Source organism: Aphelocoma coerulescens, chromosome 3, assembly GCF_041296385.1.
Source record: "Aphelocoma coerulescens isolate FSJ_1873_10779 chromosome 3, UR_Acoe_1.0, whole genome shotgun sequence".
NCBI classification, from domain to species: domain Eukaryota; kingdom Metazoa; phylum Chordata; class Aves; order Passeriformes; family Corvidae; genus Aphelocoma; species Aphelocoma coerulescens.
In genome coordinates this window covers 119,945,229-119,966,405 of record NC_091016.1, presented here as the reverse complement: position 1 = coordinate 119,966,405, position 21,177 = coordinate 119,945,229, and the positions used below count along the sequence as shown (strand labels likewise).

At 41.9% G+C, this 21,177-nt stretch overlaps 1 protein-coding gene and 1 long non-coding RNA gene across 3 annotated transcripts in view; both read right to left on the bottom strand.

Moving 5' to 3' along the window:
- Positions 1–8,048, bottom strand: part of RCAN2 (regulator of calcineurin 2) — an 85,658-nt gene extending 77,610 nt beyond the window's left edge. The window contains exons 1-2 of one of the 2 annotated variants that reach the window (XM_069011756.1): positions 7,956–8,048; positions 66–292 (exon numbers count right to left, since the gene is read on the bottom strand). In XM_069011756.1, coding sequence (XP_068867857.1) covers positions 66–290 — 225 coding nt within the window. In that variant the 5' untranslated portion in view covers positions 291–292; positions 7,956–8,048. Of the gene's footprint in view, positions 1–65; positions 303–7,955 lie in introns of those variants that run through there. The other variant, XM_069011755.1, reaches the window with a different exon arrangement.
- A 901-nt stretch (positions 8,049–8,949) lies between these two features.
- On the bottom strand, positions 8,950–10,639 carry LOC138108721 (uncharacterized). The gene is made up of 3 exons (XR_011150062.1): positions 10,581–10,639; positions 9,499–9,566; positions 8,950–9,009 (listed from the first exon to the last, which is right to left on the bottom strand). It is a non-coding gene; the product is annotated as an uncharacterized lncRNA (long non-coding RNA).
- Between the last annotated feature and the right edge of the window lie 10,538 nt (positions 10,640–21,177).

Here is a 21,177-nt window from a genome sequence, read left to right as displayed (position 1 = left end):
TCGCAATAAACAGATATAAAGCGTAAGTTTCTCTTACAGGGAAAACATGGAAACAGACACTGTACCTTACTGTCCTCATCCTCAAACACGGACTGGTGAACGTTACAGGCGAAGAGAGAATTCGGGAGATCATTGAAATCAATTATTTCATGAAAATCTTCCTCTGCAAAACATCTCTTTAAGCCGTTGTCTCCATTGATAGAGTAGAGTAGGAACTGCCCTCCATCCTCCGGGATGCAGCCATAGTGGCCAAGGCCCCGCATTCCAAAGAAGTAGGAATCTCCCCTCATCCCTGGCAGCATGGAGAAGATAACATAACACAGTTACACTCTGTATTTAAACATTCCACGTCCACAAGTTAACCCAGAGATTCTTCAGTCTGCGGGCTCGGTTTGCAGAAAGTAAATTTCACACTATTTCAAGGCAAGAACTGGCCTCTGACACTGGGCACTAAGACCAGTCTCACCAAGGTTCAAACAGGAGCTTGGCTTCAACTTCATTTATTAGCACAGGAAAGGCCTAAACATATCAGTACAACCTTCTGAACACAAGCAGAAGAGACATTACTTAGGGGCCCCTTGTCCTATGAGAAAACACTGTGCTGTATTTGGGTTTAAGAGAATCCTGTTTGTTGCTGGGAAGGCTACTGGTGCTTCTGAGTCTGCAGCCAGCTCAGGAAGCACAATGCACTGGGTAAGAAGAACATTGAAAATAACTTTGAAATTTAAATCAGGCATCAAGGAAAAAAAAGAAAAAACAAAACAAAAGACTCTTCTGGAGAGCAGCACGAACATGCCATCATCAAAAACCAGTACAGCCAAGACACATCTCTGCTACAAAGAACAGCCAATTTTTTCTACAGTTTAAGTACAGAACTTACACTGGTTTCCATGCCCATTAGCAATTTCTTTGCATCTTAATCACACTAGGAAGCAAAAAAAATTAAGGGAAGAATGGACTCAATATGACTTTCAGCAATTTTAAGAAATTCCTGCTGATTTTGGAGCCTTTATCCCAAATGCATCAGTATAGAAAGGTAATTTTAAGGCACGCAGAACGATGGGCACACATAATGAGCCCATACAGTAAATGATATCACTATTGTTGTTATGAGGGTAAGCTACATGCCAGCCAAGGGAAGTAAGTCAAGGTCCAATTAATGATCAGTATGTTAATTAGTATAAAATCAGGTATTTAGTAGTCCTTAGTAGACCAACCTATCGCTTCTACAGAGCCCCAGTAAGTTAACTACAAGTTTATTGGATAATAATCTATTCCCTTTTACTTGTTTCTTTCAATAACAATATGCAATCATTAGCAGCTTTTCCTCCTCATGACACAAGCAGTTAGAGTTACATAAACTCAGCATGCTCATCTGTTCTGCTCTGCCCTTGCTCTCTTGCATACTTGCTATTCTCTATAAATAGCTGTAAATATTAGCTCAAACACACTATATAGGACTGCTGTCCAAAATTAAACCATATGGGCTTATTACACTTAATCTCAGTAAAGCTAAATTATGGAGCTAATTTGCTATGGCTGTGCCTTTCATATAACCTCTGCTCTGAAATGAGATTTGGCTGACGACAGAGCACATCATTCCATAACATAAGGTTATGGAAATATCAGTAACTCTTACTGCTGGAGTCTCAGGGCTAATGACAGAAGTTCTCAAGAACACAAGCTGAAGCCGGGCTCAAAAGTACTGTGTTAACCTGAGGACGGGTTTTCAGGCCATCAAATACACACCTTCCTTTCACCAGCTCAGTCCAATATTAGCACAACTACCTCCAACTAATTTCAGTTTAGAAATTAAATTCTAATTGGAAAGAAGAAGCCTGAACAAATGGCAGAGGAGATGGCTACAAGTCCAGCAGTACACGTTAGTGTAGAGAGCTGACCATCACAGCGACATTACCCCTCATATTTGAACCTACTCACTCAAGCTTTGTATTACTGTACATTTCATGGGAAACACATCCAGGGAAATACTACAAAGAACTTCCCACACCAGCCAGAAACTTCACATCAGAATGTATTATTTTCTCTAGCAAAAGGCATTAATAAATGATCTCCTCCAAAAATAATTGTCTCTAAGCATGTTTGTCATCATGTCTAGCCTGTGTCATTAGCTTTATGAAAATGAACTTCAAGCCCAGTGTGTTACAAAACACAATTTACATCACAGAGCAGGCTTGTGCCAGTCTGTGGGAAGAATTTCATTCACAACAGGCAAACAACTTGCAGCCAGGGAAGACTCTGACTCTGACCATCTGAGAGCCACAGAAACTGACACACTAAAGTTGAAGGAATTTGGATTATGAATGTTAAAGCTAACAAGTTTCATATCTCCTTTCCCAAGGCATAACAAAGCTACTAGTGTGGGCAGAGAAGCAAAGAATCTCAATCTGTTGATAGAAGTCAGGAAAGTCTTTAGGCTTCCTCACTAAACAGTTGCTTATTTTCTCTCCTGGGAGAGCCATATTACAATAAAGTACTACATAGGAAAGCTTCTAAGTTAGGAAGTCAACAAAACCACTATGACAAACAACAAAACAGAACAGGATTTTAAGTTACAACCACAAAGCTCAGGTTTTTAACCAATAACAAAATGAACATACTCTGCAGCAGCCAGGAGGAGAAATTAATAAATATTTACATCATGTAGCAGTAGTTTTGCTCTGCTAGAGCTCTTGGACAGGAAAAGCTTGTTTTTTTCCAGCCAATTATTGAGACATATTTGCCCAGCGGGACTTGGGTATTGGCCAAGTCTTTTTAAGAAAGTCAGTCTCAGAGGCCTTTTGACCAGCTCTTTTTACAGACTTGCAGGTAGGTGTCTGTGCCTGCACAGGCATCTTCTACTCTTAAGATACAGATTTCTGATCGGTGTTCCCTCCACTAGCAAGTAAACTTATAACACCTTGATTCTTAAATCCTCTGCCCAATTTATGATGGGACAGTTAAGAATATCTGTATGGAATAGCTGTTGTTTCACAGATTTTTCCTTTGCCATGGACTGCACCATCCAAAGCACAGCATCACGGTTAAAACCTGGCAAATAAAATACATACATGTTCCCCAAGAGAAATAAACTGCCTATGAGCCTGAGCTCAACAATAATCAGAGGGGACAAACATACTTGAATCAACATTTGTTAGCAGACTTCAATCAAAAGTTATCCTCAGGCATAAGATGGAAATCTTACATTTTCCATATTATGAGTAATTTTACACATACAAAAATGTACATACATATATATATGTAAAAAATCGTACATATCCTTTATTATGTCTGTCAAACCTTAAGGCTTAGGTATCATGTTGTTGGTAGCAGTTTGTGGCTTCTTTGAAATTACTTAGCCACTTTAGGCAGTCCTCTGACAAAAAAAATATTCTCTTTCCAATTATTCAACTAATTTAGAACAAAAGAATTTACATTTCAAATCCCTTAAACAATTAAGTTATGTATCATCCATAAACTGGATTTCCATATAAAATAATCTCAATTAAAAGTAATCTTTTATGTAGCTATAATACAATCACTGGATCACATTCCCATTTATGTTAAAGCTCCTTTCCACAGCTTCTGACAAAATAAGTTAACTTCATCCCCTTAGGATCCTTTTTATATTACAAAAAAAACCCAACCAAACAAAACAAAGAAACCCCACATAATAGTAAACTGTACTTATCTTCCTTTTAAAATGCAATGAGTTCAAATTGAGTTATGCACTTGCTTCTCCCCTCCCAAATCAGGAAATTTTTCAGATACCTGAGATACCACAAGTTGCCATACAGAATTTCAAAAGAAGTGGCAATGCCATTAAAAAAATTAAAAATAATGCAGTAATACAGGCATCATCCAGCACCAATATTGATACTAAATTATCCAAGATCCTAACTGGGATCATGACAGCAAACTGTCAGGATTGCTCACTTGAAAAGTCTGAGACACTGAAGTGGATTCAAATCTGAGCCCAAGAACTTCATGTAACTTCCATCTAATGCTGAACACTTGCCACATCCATTTATTCCCTTTATTTAAAGCTTTCTGTGTTATTTCTGAATTTGATGTAAGGTTTGGACCCTCAACTTTAATAAGAACCCCAAGAGTGCTGCACTTTTAACCCTTGGAGAACCACAGCAGCCATTTCCCTCCCAGACCCTGCACATCACTTCACACTGATGTGAGTTACTTTAAATTTCTCCTCCCATGGTCCAGGTGTGCAAAGTTTTCTAATTTGGGATAGCTCCAAACACAAGGCAAACACCCCTCCCACTGCAACAGATCAGGTCATGTCAGTGTTCAGCTCTGGAGATGCTGTGACCAAAAGCTCTGTAGAGATTCCAAATAGGAGCTCTGTGTTCATTCTGTTACCCCACTATTTTTAGACACAGTATGCCTCTAATTAAAATTAACAGAGGCCAGCAGAAAATTATATTCACTAGAAAACAGCAGTAGCTCACTGAAGTTTCTCTTTGAAAAATTACACTTATTTAGTGTAAAACTGAAAGGGCAAAGATGTATATCTTCTCATGAAGTCAGATCCCTGCAGAGCCAAAACCTTCAGCAGAAATTGTATTGAATGAAGACAATTTGAGTATATGAAGTGTCTGAATAGACCAATGCCTTCTATATCACTGAGCATTTATAGATTTATCCACTGTTTTTATGGAAACTAATAAGGCATTTCCTTGGTGAACATTTTCCTGTCTTTAGAGTTTTTAAAAAGAATCCCTGAGGGACATCAAGAAACAGGCACATATCTCTTCAAATCACTAGGAAACTTTACTTTTTTTTATTAAGCACGGCTTGCCATGACAAACAACATGACTAAAAATAGAATAAAGCAAACAAAACGTTACAAATAGAAGCTTTAAATACAATCACTATAAACTAGAAGTATTATTGAGTCCTGAGTGCAAACCTGGAAACCATAATCTGCAGGAATTAAGAAAATTTGAAGGAAAAAAACAAAGAAAAGTTGCAGTTGCTTTTCTAGAAGGGTCCAGGAAAAGTGTAGGGATTCCATCTTGGCTCCTACTGAAAAAAACAGCACCAAAAAAGCAATTTTTACCACAATTCAAAGGCAGGGGACAGGCAGGAGGGGAGAAATTAAACCCGGTGAATAAGATTTACTGAAAGAATAATTTTTAACTTAAAATAGTCACTGACTTTACAGTAGCAGAGCCACCAATTTCACTGTCAGCCTAGGGCTGCATCTCCTGCTGAAGCCAACTGGCCCCACACTGAAGGCTCTGTCAGAAGGCACAAATATAACAGGGAAGGTCACAGAGTAACTTACTGGAATTTCGTTCCACTCTGCACAGTGAACACTGGAGATGAGCATTATTTTTAATGGCACTAATTCTTCACTGTGGAAAGCTCCTTTGGACTTAAATAGAGGCTTTTTACTTAATTAGAAAGAGCAGAACCTGTCAGGACCTCACCTGACAGGATTACTGAACCTTTGCAGCCTCAAAAGCAACATGGACTATAGTGACCCCCTCCCACAGCCTTCACTCCTGATCTCCCACCTGGGCAAATTCCCTTTACAGGAATCAAAATTACCAGTAAAGGGAAGTCCACTCACCTTTGAGCTCCAGTTTGGTTAGCACCACACAAAAATAGTGCCAATCTCCACTTTTCCTCTTAAAAAGTGGCAAATATGAGGAAGAGGATTTTAATTTTTTTTTTTTCTAAATGCTAACTGGTGCAAATCCCAAATGTTCTAATCCTTTCCATTGACATTCTAGCCGCATTAAATTTAGCTGAGACTTTGGAACTATTTTTGGAAGCTTTTAACATCCAAAGGGACTATTCAGTTTTATTCCTCTAAAGCAGGACTGGTCAGCTCAAGCAGTCCAAGACATGCACATCACACTGAAGGTTCAGCTGTGCCTCCCACACCAGGGATGTATCCCGAGGCCACAAAGGGATTTATCTGGCATCACCTTGCTGAGCATCTGCATCTCCAGCCCTGGAGAAAACAATCAAGGAGGCACTGGTGAACCCAACCAAGCCAAAATTCCAGTCCCATTGCACAACAGGAAGGTCATACTTTGGAGCAGCCAATGCCAGGTATGAAGATTCCCTGTGCTGTTCTTAAGGTCAAGAAGCTGAGTTTCGATCAATCGGGCACTACAGTTACCACGGCAACATTAAGGTACTCAAAGAACAAAAAAAAAAAAACTCCTCCCCAAACACAAAGAAACCAGAACAAGCCTCCTGATTACCTTCACTTGGCCTCTATGCTAATCTATTTAAAGCAAGCCCGTTTTATAAGGGGCACACAGCATTAGAGCATCACTGGCCTTCAGCCAGAGCTGTCACCTCACACAGGGGTCAGTGGAACACTCGTTTAGCAGCCCTCCAGCATCTAAACTGAAATTCAGGACTTTGCCCCAAATCTTACCCAGAACTACCTGCAATAGGAGTCATTCACAGGGCTTAACTCCTAGAAGATACTTGGGACACAATGATGACTTGGAACAAAATTTCAAAGTTTCCTCCTCTAAAAGGATTTCCTGCTGGCACAATCAAGTAATTTATAAATTAAAAAAAAATTAAGGACACCGATGCAATGACAAACATTTTCAACACAAACAATGACAAACCAAGCTACTGAATCTGAACACAAACTACAATACTTGGAAAGAGACAGACAAACTAGATCACACAGCTGGCACAGCTTCTTGGGAGTTTAAGGAGAATAGGACAGATCCTGCTGTTAAAGGTACCAATGATTAGTTAACAGAGATGACCATCTACAGAAAATCTTCTTCTGTCCTTGTTTACTGAGATGTCTTTGCAGTTTTCTGGGTTGTTTTATATTCTCACAGCATTCAGACTTCCATCTGTTCAGGGATGATGTGCAACCATATCATTTAGTTTCACTGAAAGAATAAATGCAGCAGTTTCTTTACACTAATCATGTATTTTCATAGAGAAGGAGTTTTCTTTTTCTACAGAACAGTCATTCTAACTAGCTAAACAAAGACCGAACCATTTCCAAGGGCAAAACTTTAAAGCCTAAGACAGAAGCTGGTGTAAAGTAAAACCCCTGATTAAACTACAATTCTCATTTATATGATTTCTTTCAGCTGTATAAACTTATCATACATTTGATTTCAGGAAGCTTCATTAAACTCCAAATTCAAGAAGCAAAGGACCACAATATTTTAAGGAGGTAGAAAAGAATCTAGGAGAGGTGAGGAAAAGAACCCAAACCAGCAAGTTTGGATAGCTACCTCTTATATAAGCATAAAATGATATTGGCTTGGGATCACTGAACCACAGAACGGTTTGGGTTGGAAGGGATATTAAAGACCTTCTCGTTCCAACCCCCTGCCATGGGCAGGGACACCTTCCACTGTCCCAGGTTGCTGCAAGTCCCATCCAAGCTGGCTTTGAACACTTCCAGGAATAGGGCAGCCACAGCATCTCTGGGCAACCTGTGCCAGTGCCTCACCAGCTTCACAGTAAAGAACTTAATCATAATATTTCATTTAAACCAACCTTCCTTCACTTTAAAGCCATTCCCCCTCGGATACCGCAGCCAAGTTTAAAGCAGCCCGAGAAAAGCCTCTCTCTCAGGGCTCGCGGCGCAGCCCATCCCGGAGCTGCCCGAGCGCCCGGTCCGGGTCCGCATGGCTGCGACCCCGACCTGCTCCCAGCACTCTCGGCACGGCCGCAAACCTCCTTCCCACGCCCCCATCCCTCCTCACGAGCTCCACCGCATCCCACCGGGGGAGACACCGGCACCGACCCCTCCCGACGGGTGGCCGCGGGCTCGCCGCGCATCCCCCGCGCCCCGAGAGCTGCGGGTGGAAGGCGCCCCGAGGGCAGCGCGGCGCCGGGGCAGGACCGAGGGGCGGTTGCATAACCCAGGTCTGCGGGACAGCGCTGCGGCCCCGACGGGGAAGGAGCCCCTGGGGAGGCGGCCGTGCCCTTACCTGCGGCTCGCTCGCCTTTCCCTCACCCGCCCGGAGTCCGCCGCGCTCCGCGCCCAACGCTCCCTCAGAGCACCCCGCGCCCGCCCGCGCCGCGCCCGCCAAGGGGGAGGACGGGGCGGCCCAATCAGCAACGCCCCCGCCTAAACGGGCAGGAGGAGTCGCCAATGAGAACGCGAGAAGCGCGTTTGTCCCGCCTCCCACAGCACTGGCCACGCCCCCAGCTCCCACGGCGACGCGCCGGGAATCGGTGGCCGGCGGGGGCCGTGAGGGGACGGGGGATGTACGGGGACAGCTGAGTGGGGACAGGTGATCCGGGCAGGGCAGGTGTGGGGACAAGGGATGAACGAGGATAAGTGACAGGTGAATGGGGACAGGGGACAGGTGAGTGGCACAGGGCAGTGAGGGGACACAGGTGAGCCGGGGCAGGAGCTCATGGCACCCCAGCACACAGGGAGCGGTAGGAACCAGGCAGTGTTTTGTGTTCTCGTAGCAAAGCTGCTCTCCCTCAAGGTTTCGGTGCCCCCGCCCTGAGGATAAGTGGGATTGGGTGAAGTCAGGTGGAATGGAGTAGGGAGATGCAGGGTAGGTTAGGGTAAGGTAAGGGAGACATGAGGTCGGATAGGAGGGATCAGGTTGGGGACACACAGGATGGGATGGAATGGGAGCGAGAAAAGGTGGGATGGGATGGAATTTGAACAAGAACGATGGATGGGATAGGGTAGAGTAGGGGGGAGGTGGTGTGGGATGAGATGGAATGGAATGGGAGTGAGAAGGGGTGGTGGGATGGGATAACATAGGGGAGAGGTGGGATGGGATGCAGACAGAGTAGGATGGATGCCCAAACAGTGCCAGGGCACCTCACCACGGTTTTAGTGACAACCCTTCAGGCCCCTCTCGTGCTGATGTTGTAGGGGTCCTAATTACTCTGGAGGATGGAGCTCCCAAGACCATTCCCACCTCTGGCCAACAACACCCAAACTGTGTTTTGGAGCCAGCTCCATCTGGGATGGATCCAGTTCTTCAGGTTAACAGGTGAATCAGGGGTATCTCCCCACTATGGACAAGACCAGAAGGGACATTTATAGGGCTCTAAAGGAACATCACATTTACAATAGAAAAAGGCTGATGCTGGTCATGATTTTAAAAAGAAGAGAAAGCCCTCAGATGCCCCCAAGGCATGTTTTATTAAAGGAAGGGCTATTTTCTCTCTTCCAGCTGCACATCCGAGGCTACTAAACGTCAGAGGCTAATACTGATTTTCTGTGGTCTCTTCGCTTTGGAATGTAATACAAAGGGATTTAATCAATAGGGTAATACAGAAACGTAAATAGGTTTCTGTAAAGATGGCTTTGAAAATCTATAGAATGAAATGAAGAACTAGAAGACGCCTATGTAATTATTAAATACCCTATAAAAATCTATGTAAGGAATAATTCTCCATTAGTTAAAAATATATAAAAAGATGTGTGCCATTTATAGCAGTACTTTCCAATAATAGCAGAAAATAAATGGTGTGAAGAATTAAATCAATAGCATATCCCACCTCATCTCTGCAGACAGCAAAGAGCAATGCCCTGGAGATTGTTGTACTTGAAACAGAAGAGTTTCTTCCTGGTCCCTTAACTAAGGACTGACTTATGCCTTGATGCATATCTGGTTTAGACTTCTTTCAGGGTTTCTGCTTTGGTTCTACTTTTATTTTTAAATGGATAATAGGTAACTTATAATAGTAATTATTATTTTCATTGTTTTGCCCTTGTGCCTAAAATACCAATCCCTGACCATGATCTTACTGCTTTAGGCATTATGCAGAAAAGAAAGCGAGCTATGGAACCAAAAATGTCACTATATAAACTAATCAGCTTTTAAATCAAATTATTTGCTTGTTGGTTTTTGTTTTGGGAATTAAACCTGGTAGGATATTTTCATTTGTCTCCATTTATGTGTGTTCCCTTTGCATTATGTGTTATTTTAATATTCTGAGTAGGAAGAGCATCCACTGGGCTTTTTCTGTCTTGCATTTTATGCTATAAAATTTCCTTGTGCCTTCTTATCTCCATCCTCTTAACTGTGTCTTGTGTCTCAATTTTTATTAATTTTCATATTGGGAGGAATGTTTTCATTGGGATGAAGCTGCCCTAGCATATGTTTTCCTTGTGGTAAAATAGGAATCTCTACAATTTTGAAAGCAAGCTAACCCATGCTCAAGAAAAATCAGGAAAGCCAAGGTCAGCACTTTAGGTTTATATGCATCCAGGCACTATTGCTAAGATGAAGGGGAAAAAAACCATGAATTCCACTGTTTGCAGTAAAATTTCCTTCAAAGTAGATAATTATAAGAATGGCAACAATTGAAGGATTTTAACATTCCCTGTTACAAGCATTAAAGATTTCTATTAGGAAAGGTCACAAAATAATATATTATTTAGACATGGAAAAATGGTGTTGCCAAAATAACAGGATAAGAGCAATTGAGAGAAGGTCCTTTGTGGAGTCCCACCCTTTACCCTAGAGCTGTTCAGGCCATGCACCCTGTGCCTCCTAAAGGCTGTGGCCATCTTCCCACAACCCAAGCAGTCGTAGAGTGCCAAAACCTGAAGGAAGCTGTAATTCTGGAAAGGATACCAAAGGAGGTGATAAAACAGCTGCTACTTGCAGGATCCACAAGCAGTGCTGTGAGCTCATCCCACAGAACCGAGTGGGAGTTTGTTACTGATATCCCAGAGCACAGGCTTAGCCAGTCTCCTTCAAATCCTGAGCTGCTCATTATCTTCAGTCTGCACCTGCTTCCCATCTCCAGATTTAATCTGTAAGCAAAAGTGGCCTCTCAAGTGTGCTGAAGTAGCCACAGGGAATTTCAACACAACTGAAGCACTGTCACCAAAAGATTTTGCCCCCCCCCCCACCATGTTACCCTGGTTTCTGATCATCAAAATACAAACCCAGGCTAAGTCCTGCAGCCTTTGCAGATGTTTTGGTGACAAATTTTCCTTTTTTCAGAAGAAATGAGTAAGTAATGCCTGAAAATCTGTGGATGCTGAAGAAGTCAATACTTGATCTTTTACATTTCTGCTCACTGGGATAATCCCAAATTCCTTGGCCAGATATGGATTATGATTTCTTGCAAATGGCTGAGTCTGGAGATTAGAGTGGATAAAGCAAGTAAAATTAATGTTGACTCTATCAGCATTATAATCTTGATTGTTTCTGTTACTTTTTTAAGATACAAAAAACACAGTTGGATCCATCTAGCTTTGTCTTTTGTCTCCAGCAGCCAAGACTGGATGCTTGGTAAATCAGTGTAAAAATAGGCTCTGTATTTTCCCATTTACCTTATAATTTTCCAGCAACTAGGGAGGCAGAGATTTTTGGAACTCATGGTTAAATCCAAGTTTCCCCACTTAGTAGCTACCAGTGGCCCCGTTCTCTAGGAATTCTTCTTACCTCTTTTTGAGCCCATTTGTGGTTTTGCTTTCCACAATGTGCTGTGACAGGATAGTTCTTCACTGTGTAAAAACAACTTCAAGTCTTATCCCTGCTTAAGTGTTCCTTTGTTACAGAGGCAGTAAATTTATTGTTTATACCTTCTCACCATCATTACAGGACAAGGGGGAATGACCTTAAACTGAGAGGAGGCAGGTTTACATTAGATATTAGGAAGAAGTTCTTCACAATGAGGGTGGTGAGGCCCTGGCACAGGTTGCCCAGAGAAGCTCTGGATACTCCATCCCTGGAAGTGTTCAAGGACAGGTTGGAGCAACTTGGTCTAGTGGAAGGTGTCCTTGCCCATGGCAAGGGTTGGAATTATATGATCTTTTATATTCCTTCCAACCTAAACTATTCTGTGATAATTTTCTAGCCTTTAACTGGATTTCCCTTTAGCTATCTCTCTTTCAGTCTCATGTGGTTTTCTCTGTTTTCAGTGGGAGACTTTATCACCATCCTCTCTAGCCTTTCTAATTTTACAAGAAAACACTAACTTTGAAACTTTGATTCTGCTAAAATGGCTGTTGAATTTTGCTGGATCCTGGAATAGACAAGAGCTGTCTGGCCAAAGGACTTTGACTAACTCTGAGCATTGGGGCTAAAGAGTCCAATGACTCTGGGGGTCCCCTCATCATCTTAACATTCAGTTCCTCTTTTTGACCACTTCCTAGTCCCACGCTGACATTTCCAGAGGGCTTTCCACTTCAGTCTCCAGATCTTCTGCAGTGCTGGAACCAGTGTCTGTGTGTGTGTGGTTGGGTTTATTTTTTCCCCTCTGCATTGCTTTGCACTTACCACTGCTGAACTTCATCTGCCAGTTCATCACCCAGTCACTCAGGGCACTGAGACAACCTTGCCTTGACACCTCTCCAGTGTCTGCAGCTTAGCTGCTATGTATTGCAGAGAAAAGCAAAAAGGTGCAAAGCAAACACTCTTTTTGCTTTTTATCTACAGAGCAGTTTATATAGATCTGGGTACAGGAATAATAATTGCACAAATAAAAAATTCCTGCAAGAAAGGAGACTATCCTTGACCTTCTGTAAAATGCCAGTGCCTGTAGTGCCCTTGCACACGTTACTCCACGAGCAGGTTGATCGTGGGCCAGAGCTGTTTTCTTTGGAAGCTTGGAGATGCAGAGAAGCACATGCTCCAGCTGGGATGTCTGTTCTCTCCAAATCTGGTCTGTGGGGGTCAGGCAAGTGTGAAGAAGAACCTAGAGAGGGCTTCCAGCATCTAAAAGGACTACAAGAGAGCTGGAGAGGAACTTTTATCAAGGGCATGGAGTGGTAGAACAAGAAAAAAGATGTTAAGCTGAAGGAAGGCAGGGTTAGAGTTAGTATTGGGAAGAAATTCTTCCCTCTGAGGGTGATGAGGGATTGGCACAGGTTGCCCAGAGAAGCTGTGGCTGCCCTATTCCTGGAAGTGCTTAGCTTCGGGTTGGATGGGGCTTGGAACAATCTGGGATAGTGGAAGGTGTCCCTGCTCATGGCAGGGGATGGAATGGGATGATCCTGAAGGTCCCTTCCAACCCAAACCGTTCTGTGATTCTATAAGAACCTGTGGCGCTGCTCTGGAAGCCCTGAGCTCCCACCTTTGCAGTGGGACACTCCCTGCATTTGGCTCTGTTGCTCCCTAAATCCCCTCTCTGGCAAATCCCTGTTGTTTCTAAGCATCTTCAGGAGCAGACAGAGGTCAGACAAGGAGCTCATGTCTTTTAAGGCAATGAGAACAGGAACAAAGAATCTTTCCATTTTACATCTACTTCAGAGAGTGAGAGCTGTCAGAAAAAAATAAAGGGCTTTTTGATTTCACATTGCAAAAATTCCCTATCTAACATAAAGTTCCACAAAACAGAGCTTTACTATCTTGTAGCTAACCCTCAGCTTTAAAGACAACAAAAATGGCATGTCCCCATTTCTGTTGAAGGAATATTTTTAACCAAGAGATGTTTTTTCAGCCTAGATGCATGATAGATCAAGGGGAAAACCAGGTTTCATTGACTTTTAAAACAACCTCCATTTCAAGAAAGAAAAACACAAACCTTTTGTTCTGTAACCAACAACATTCTTACAGTACAAGTGCAGCTCGCTCAGATCTGAAATATTATGGCCAGATGCAAATTCTCACATTTGAATGAGGATGCTGAAATACAAGGTTTTAATTTTTTTCCTTGTTTCTTTAAAATTTTGTGTTTTCCTCCTGATGTCCTTTTCCAAGGGATCTTCTGTCAGCAGAGTCCTGTACTGTTTATTTCAGGTCAAAATGTTTCATTAAGGTCAAGGCCTGTACAAGCTACTGTGCAAATTCAAAAGCAGTCTTGGAGGTGTTGCTACAATTCAAGAGCATGACTGATGATGTCAGCCCAAATTCCTCAAGAATAAACTGTGGTTTGCTGCCATGTGTTAACAAGTAGAAGCACTTGGTTTCTAGGATTTGCCCAGTCAAAATACAGGAAGCTGAGACATCTGGCTTGTCAAAATGGTCACAAGGTTATAGAGGCCATGACAAAGATGTCAGAAAATTCAGTCCAGGAAATGAGCACAGTTTAACCACAACATAAGTTCAGTCTCTAAATACACTGTCTTACCTTTCTGATGCACTGATTTCTTCTTTTTTCAGATTTTAATTCTCCGTGAAGGAAACTCCATGTATTTTAAGGAAGTGCTAAGCATCATGATGGTTTTTAGTAAGTAATTCTTACCACCTCTCCTGCTATTTCTTATATTTGTGATGAGAATTATTAGAAGTGACTTGCCCATTGTGACCCAAATGGAAATAAAAAAATGCAATGAGCCATAGCTATGTGACCTCAAGCCAAATGCTTCAAACTCATGTACCTAAATATAGGCACCTAAATAAATGGCCTGGTTTCAGAAGCACTGTGTGACTCTCAGAGTTGTAGGTGCTCTGAAAAATCAAGATGCTTATTTAGGTATCTAAATACAGACTGAGCTTATGAATAGATTATTTAATTTGCTTCAGAATGTAAGCAACTAAGAAAACAAAGCTACCAGAAATTCTATTTTTATATGTTCTAATTAGAAGGCCACAGAATGTAATTCACTGCAAGACACAATTTACTCCTATAAGGCAAATAGTGTGGTTATTAATGTTTATTAATTGTTGAGAAGTAGAATTTAGGAGCCCTAGTTTTGAAGCAGTGCTAGACAGGTTTGATGGAGAGGTCCACTGTATGAGATTTCTTTGCCTTTTATTAATCTTTATCCTTAATTATGGAGATTGACACAGGAAGGCTTTCCAAAATGTCATTTTAAGGAGCTTTGTTTATATTGAGAGATCGTTACAAAAATTCCTATGTTTCAGTCTCTTAAGGTATGATCCATAATCTTTAGGCTTCTTGTGTTTCTTTTTCTTCTCTGAAATTTTCATTCATTATTCTGACACTTTTAAGTGACTACTGGAGGCATAATTGGAGTATCATGGGAAGCAGAGGGCTGTGTTATTAGTCAGCTCATGACACCACATACACATCCAGTTAATAGAAAATAAGCAGCTCAAGAAGGTAAGTAACAACTGAGACTATATTTTTGAGCCTGAATTGTGCCTAAAAGTGAAAACTTAATTTTTCAACACTTCTACTAAGACAGTTTGCTTACATACTTTATCTTTGTGTATGCTTGTATTTATATGATTGCTTTTATGTATTTTAGCACTGATTTTCTAGAGATCACATCAGTGACTGACAGTGGATGATGCCAGTGCCCCTGTCCTGGCAAGGGGAACACTGGGGATGGCAAAATGGAAACAAGTCTTGGTGACATATTTTTGGGCAATTCCAGCTTCCATGGCACTGAGTCACTGCAGCAGAGCAACCTCTAAGGAGTGTCCTCCTTCCACATCAGCCAGAGGGAAGGCTCTGTCCCTTTCTCCTGCTCTCCCAGCAGTGTGACAGAGCTCCAGAAAGGACAGCCAGTCCATTTAGGAGTTATCTCCTACTGAGGCACTGATCTGCCAGGCTTACCCCTGCCATGTTGCACTCCAGCTTAAAGCTTTACAGGTATTTGGCAGCCTGGATATCTGAAAAACCTGAAGGAAAATGTAAGCTGAGCTGGGAAAGGCAAAAAAGGGCACTGATGAAGTCCCTAGGGAGGACAGAAACAGTAAATGGAAGATAAAAAGGAAAGATGAAGCAGGGCCTCTAGTCTGATTGTGTCCTTTAACTGCTCCAGTGCCACCTTGGGGAGCAGCCTGCTGTGACATCCAGTGGCATGGCACATCCCCAGGCTGTGAGAGCTCAGAGCCCAGCAGGCAGGACAGCCCCAGCTCCCACCTTTGCCCAGCTTCCACCTTTGGCCCATGTACAAAGATGCCAACGCTGGAATGTTTCTGTGTGGATGGATAAATGCACCTTCCCAGGTGCAAGTGTGGCAACTCAGGGCAGATGTGATTACAACAAATCACTTGGATTTGTCCTGGCTTGAGGGTGTGTAAAGAGCTCATTTCCTACAGACCCACAGGCCTGAATGTGCAACCTCTGAACCAGGCTGCAAGGCCAGAGTCTGCTGGAAAAATTTAGGTGGGTATATCGAATAATACCCCAAGGACAGAATAAAACCATCTCCTGCTGATTCAGACCTCTTTATTATTTTTAGGAACAACCAGATCATTGTGATGAAACTGGCTTTTAACAAAGTGGTGCTTGATTTCACTTCATGGTAAGTAAAACCAGTTGCCAGGTTTTCAGATAGTAAAACATTCTTTGGTTTATTTTCTCAGAAAAAGGAACTTCAAACCTCAGCTTTAATGCCTGAAAACACCCTAGTAATTATCCTTTTTTATCTGCATATTATTCCAGTTCTATAAACAAGCTTAAAATAGTAAATTATAATACTAAGATTTGGGCAGAAGAGCATCAAAGGCAGTATCTCTAGCTGTAGTGAATTACTTAAAGAGCAGAACTCTTTGAGTATCTTGCACTGCTTACTCATTTTAACCTGGAAATCACATTCAGGAGGCCATGTCACAGTAATGGAAATCACTTGATTTCCTTGTGGTGTCAAGTGAACAGAAGGACACAATGCTTTTCTGAGCATTGATGGTCTTCAGAATGAAGGCCGGATAAAAGGCCAGTGCCTTGAAACTGCCTGTGGATCTGTGTCAGCAGTTACAAAACCAACACTATGAACCCAGTGAAACTTTTGTGTTTAATTGAAATGAGTCAAGTCTGGCTACAATTGGGACCTTTGAGAGGAAGGTGTTTCAGAGCCCCATCTTCAACTTGGATCCTGCTTTACCAGTGCAAGACCCCACAGCAAGAGTAGTTTGGACATGCAGTGCTGAGGGACCACAACCACAGAGCCTCTCTTGGCTCTTATTTGGGTCAGATCTTCACAGAGATCACTGGTAATTGCCTCTGAGCAAGGACCCTGGAAAAAGGGAATGCCAAGTCTTTCCATTCCCTAATGATGCTTTGTGAAGAACATGATCCTCCTTAGGTTTTGATTTCTCTGCCCAGCTGTGATTACATGATCGGAGTATTATGCACTCAGAAAAATGTTTTCTGCCTTTGTAGACTACCTAAAAGTTGCTTTTTGGAAGCAGAATGCCCATATAGAGAACTTAGGTCTTCAGACTCTCCTGGTTTGTTTTGCAGATTCCTGAAAAGTAGTAAGGTTGCCTTTTCTTCCTCCCTTCACCCCAGGAATGCACCCACTCCAGATCAAGATCTTCTATTTTGGAAAAATGGGCAATTTTGTTGTCAGGACTATTCATATAGAAATGTCATTTCAGTGCTTGGTAAAACATTTCCATTTCCTGATCTGCAGTTCTACTTCATTCCAGGTAGGAATCTGCTCCTTTTTGTTTCAGTCCACTGCAAAAAGGCACAGCAAGCTCCAAAGGCCCATCCACTACAGGAGAGCTCTGATCTCTCTCAAATTTATCAGGAGCCGTTTGCAATCGCAGCCAGGGCTGTTACAGTGCTATTCATGGGAGATATAGGATCTCCTCTCCAGCACTGAAGTTTAGGTTTTTGTAACCAAAATCCATGTTAGGCCCTTAAAGCAAGGTATCCCATGTGAGCTCAGGCCCAATCATTTGCTCATTTGCCATCACTCCTTCATCACTTGCCTTTTTCAAAGCTGGGAAGATGATGTATGGAGTCTCTAGAACAGGAAAAGCCTAGTGCAGCCTAGGAAAGCTAGAGTATAGGTGTAGTTGCTACTCACAGACAGACGCTACTCAACTTTCTAGGTAATGCTCCTCCGTAGGGGTTGGTTTTATGAAAGGAAGTTGTCTTTTCACTCAACGAGAAACTTGTTCATAGTCTTTAAATGCCAAGCTCTGCATTAAAGTATTTCTGAAGACTGGGAGGTACAGTTGTTTCATCATCCTCTTAAAAACTGTGAATTAAGTCATTTAAAATATTTCTCCTGAGTGTTTTGACTGTAACTCTACAAGTAGTGTAATTTACCAGTAGCACACATCAGGAAAACATGTAGCTCATCCAAAGCCTTCCAGACAGCCATTGCTATCAATAACCAGGCAGGAGTGCTCTGATGAGTGGGAGCAACACTTACAGCTTTTAAGCCATACAGACTTTGCAGCAGTGGGTAATTGTCATTATTACCCCTGTGTGAGGAAACAGGGATGAAGTGATTCACCCAAAGAGCACAGTGAGTCAATAGGGGAGCTGGGAATAGAGTGCAGAATTCCCTGCATTATCCATTGGAGACCTCAGATAATACCATTTTATAAATGCTCTATCTTTGTAAAGACTTCAGTGCTATAATTATCCTCCCAGGACTCTCATGGAAACAAGATATTTATAACTCCATTAAGCCTTTCCTGGTAATTTTATGATCAAAGTGAAAAACCCAAATAATGCTGTGCCAATCAGTCGCATGTCCAATGTCATCCAGAATGGCCACATGATGAAAGCCTCTCCTTGGCTGTTGCAATTAAGTGCTTTCTATCTTTTGAATGCCTTTCCTGTGTCCCATTCCCCTTCTACCACATGGTGGACAGGGAGTAATTTTTGCCATGTGGTGAGCTGCACATTTAGAATGTACCAAATAACTGGGAAAGATGCTTGATGCCAACAAAGCCTCCTGGTTTGGGCTATAAATGCTTCCTAAAATCCTTCCATGTGTGCCAGGTTCACCTAAAATGAGCAAAGCCACTTCAGTATTTCCACTAACCTTTGTATGTCCTTAAAATTACAACACAGATGCCAAGACCAACTGTAAACAACAGGTTAGGGACTGAGAATTTTGGACCCTGGTTCAGCAAAGCACTTAAGCCTGTGCTTAAATCAAAATCCATTCTTATTCCTCAGATCCATTTTAAGTGTTTGTTTAAGGCAAAACACATGCTTAAGTCAAGTTTTGCTTGGCACAGTGCTTAAGCCCAGCACAGAGCAAAGGCCTTAAAATTAATTTCTTTTTGAGGGGAAGTCGTTATTTTTAGCCCACCTCTCAATGGCCACAGCCCTATCTTTTAGTCCCCAGACAGCTATTTTAAGGAGGTGTACATGCTAAGCCTAAACTTCTGGGGTCTGTGACAATCAGTGGCACAGAAAAGAGAAAGACCACTTGAAATACTTGACTTGAGAGGGGCCTTTGGGGAGGGTCTTTAGAGGGAAGACATGAAAGAAGTTGTGATTATTCTGGGAGGTGGCTGCTGATACTGTGGGTGATCTTGTCACTGCTCTGACTGGAGAAGATTCACTTGCAGGAGGGCAACAATTTTAGCTCAAAATGTTTAGAGGATTTATATTTCCACAGGAAATTCATAATTTCAGGGAAAATGTTTATAGTCTCTTCAAAAGTATCAAAAAATATTTGGCTGGCATGTGTTAGTTTCATTGTTTTTTGGTTTTTTTTCTCCTGAAACCCTTCTTTGATATACAATTATTAAAGGAAAATTGATTTAACAGAGTTTTATTTCTCATTCCTCGTAACGCTAGATTCCCTGTCTCATTGAGACAACTCCTACCATTGTTTCACTGACTTAGACACTGGAATTTATCAAGCAGATCTGACTTTTGCCATGTCTGGAGGAAGAACAATTACATTTTCTAAGATGTTTTTTGAGGGATGCTCCACTACTTTCCCTTTAACATCAAGACTTCATGGAGAAGGTAGAAATAAAAAAAGGTAGCTTGAAATACATTTTATTTCTCTGTGGTCTTAAAAATCTTCTGCTTCTTACAGTCTTGGGCTAATGGCATGGATAAAACCTTTTTCTGACTCCTGCTATTGATATGTAGGACAGCTTTCTAACAGCAGGGAGAGTCAGGTAAGACGACAGATCCCCCATGGAAATTTGGCACTGCTGTATTTAAAAGCAGCTTGTACAAGCACTTGAAGAGGAATAATTTAGATACTCTTAATCCACTCCTGCGCAGGGTATCACGATGACCTTTTAATGCCCATTTAACCCTGTCCCATGGGAAAGTCGTTCCCTCCCCCAGAAGTTTCTGGATTATTTCCAGGCAGAAGACCCCTTTTAGCTCTATCACTTCACCACCACATTGCTTTCCTAATCCATCTCCCTTGTTTTTTTCCACCTAGGAAAGTACAGCGAATGCCTGGAGCTGTCATCCACCACAGGGCAATGATGGAATCCCATAGCCAGGAACACTTTTCTTCAGGGGCTTCTTTGGTATCCCTCTGCCATGAACAGTATTTCTTTCCTGCCAAAAGCTTCCACTTCTAATGAAAATACATCCTGCCTTTCAAGACTAATATTTTCATGGCTGATTCTCAACTAATCGGGAGTTGCTAAATCCAGTAGCCTCACAGAGGTGAGGCTGCTGCAGCTCCACACCCCTGGGTCCAGCAGACACATCCACAAATGTGTAAAATGTCTGTGCACTGATGGTTCCAGTGGCCAGCTCAGACAGAAACACTCAGCACTCAGAAAAACAGCACCAGTGGCCTCATCCTGCTCCCTGCTCTGGCAGATCAGGGTGAAGGTGTGTGAGTGCAAAATATTTTAAAAAATCATCATAGAATCATAGAATGGTTTGGGTTGGAAGGGACCTTAAAGATCACCCAGTTCCAATCCCCTGCCATGGGCAGGGACACCTTCCACTAGACCAGGTTGTTCAAAGGCCCATCCAGCTTGGCCTTACAAATATTATGGTCATTTCCAAATTTTAAAATTAAAATATACGCTTCCAGGTATTACCACGCAGGAAATCCATGGGAATGGCTTTCAATTATGGAAGAGACACTGGAACAGCAATTAAGATTGCAACTCTTGCACAGTTAACCATTATGGGCTAAATTAAAAGTTGGATGAATCATTTTCTAGCCATATAAATCACTGAAGTTGTTCTATCCATCATGAAGGTAAGCCAACCATGTAATGAATTATACAATGTGTTATTTTCCTATGCATGTTATTCCCATAGTTTGTACTGTTGTTGAAAGTCTATTTGTGTGATGGGTTTTTTTTGCAAATACTTTTAAAATGATGAATAATCTTTACTTCTAAGACTAAAAATACATGCCAGCTATTATTGTTTATGGAATCTGACAGCAGTTAAAGTGTTTGTATCTGAACTTATTTGACAGCTTCTTCAAACAACTTTTACTAGGTATTCTTTATAGGATCAAATATTCTTAGATTTGTGCAATTTGTTCTATAATGCATGTGGTGGGGAAAGCAAATGTGTTCTAGATATTAGACAACCAGTCTCATGAGCAGCAACAGCTTTCCTCGTGATCACTTTTTATTGGAAGCCAAACATCAAGGTCAAACTGTCACT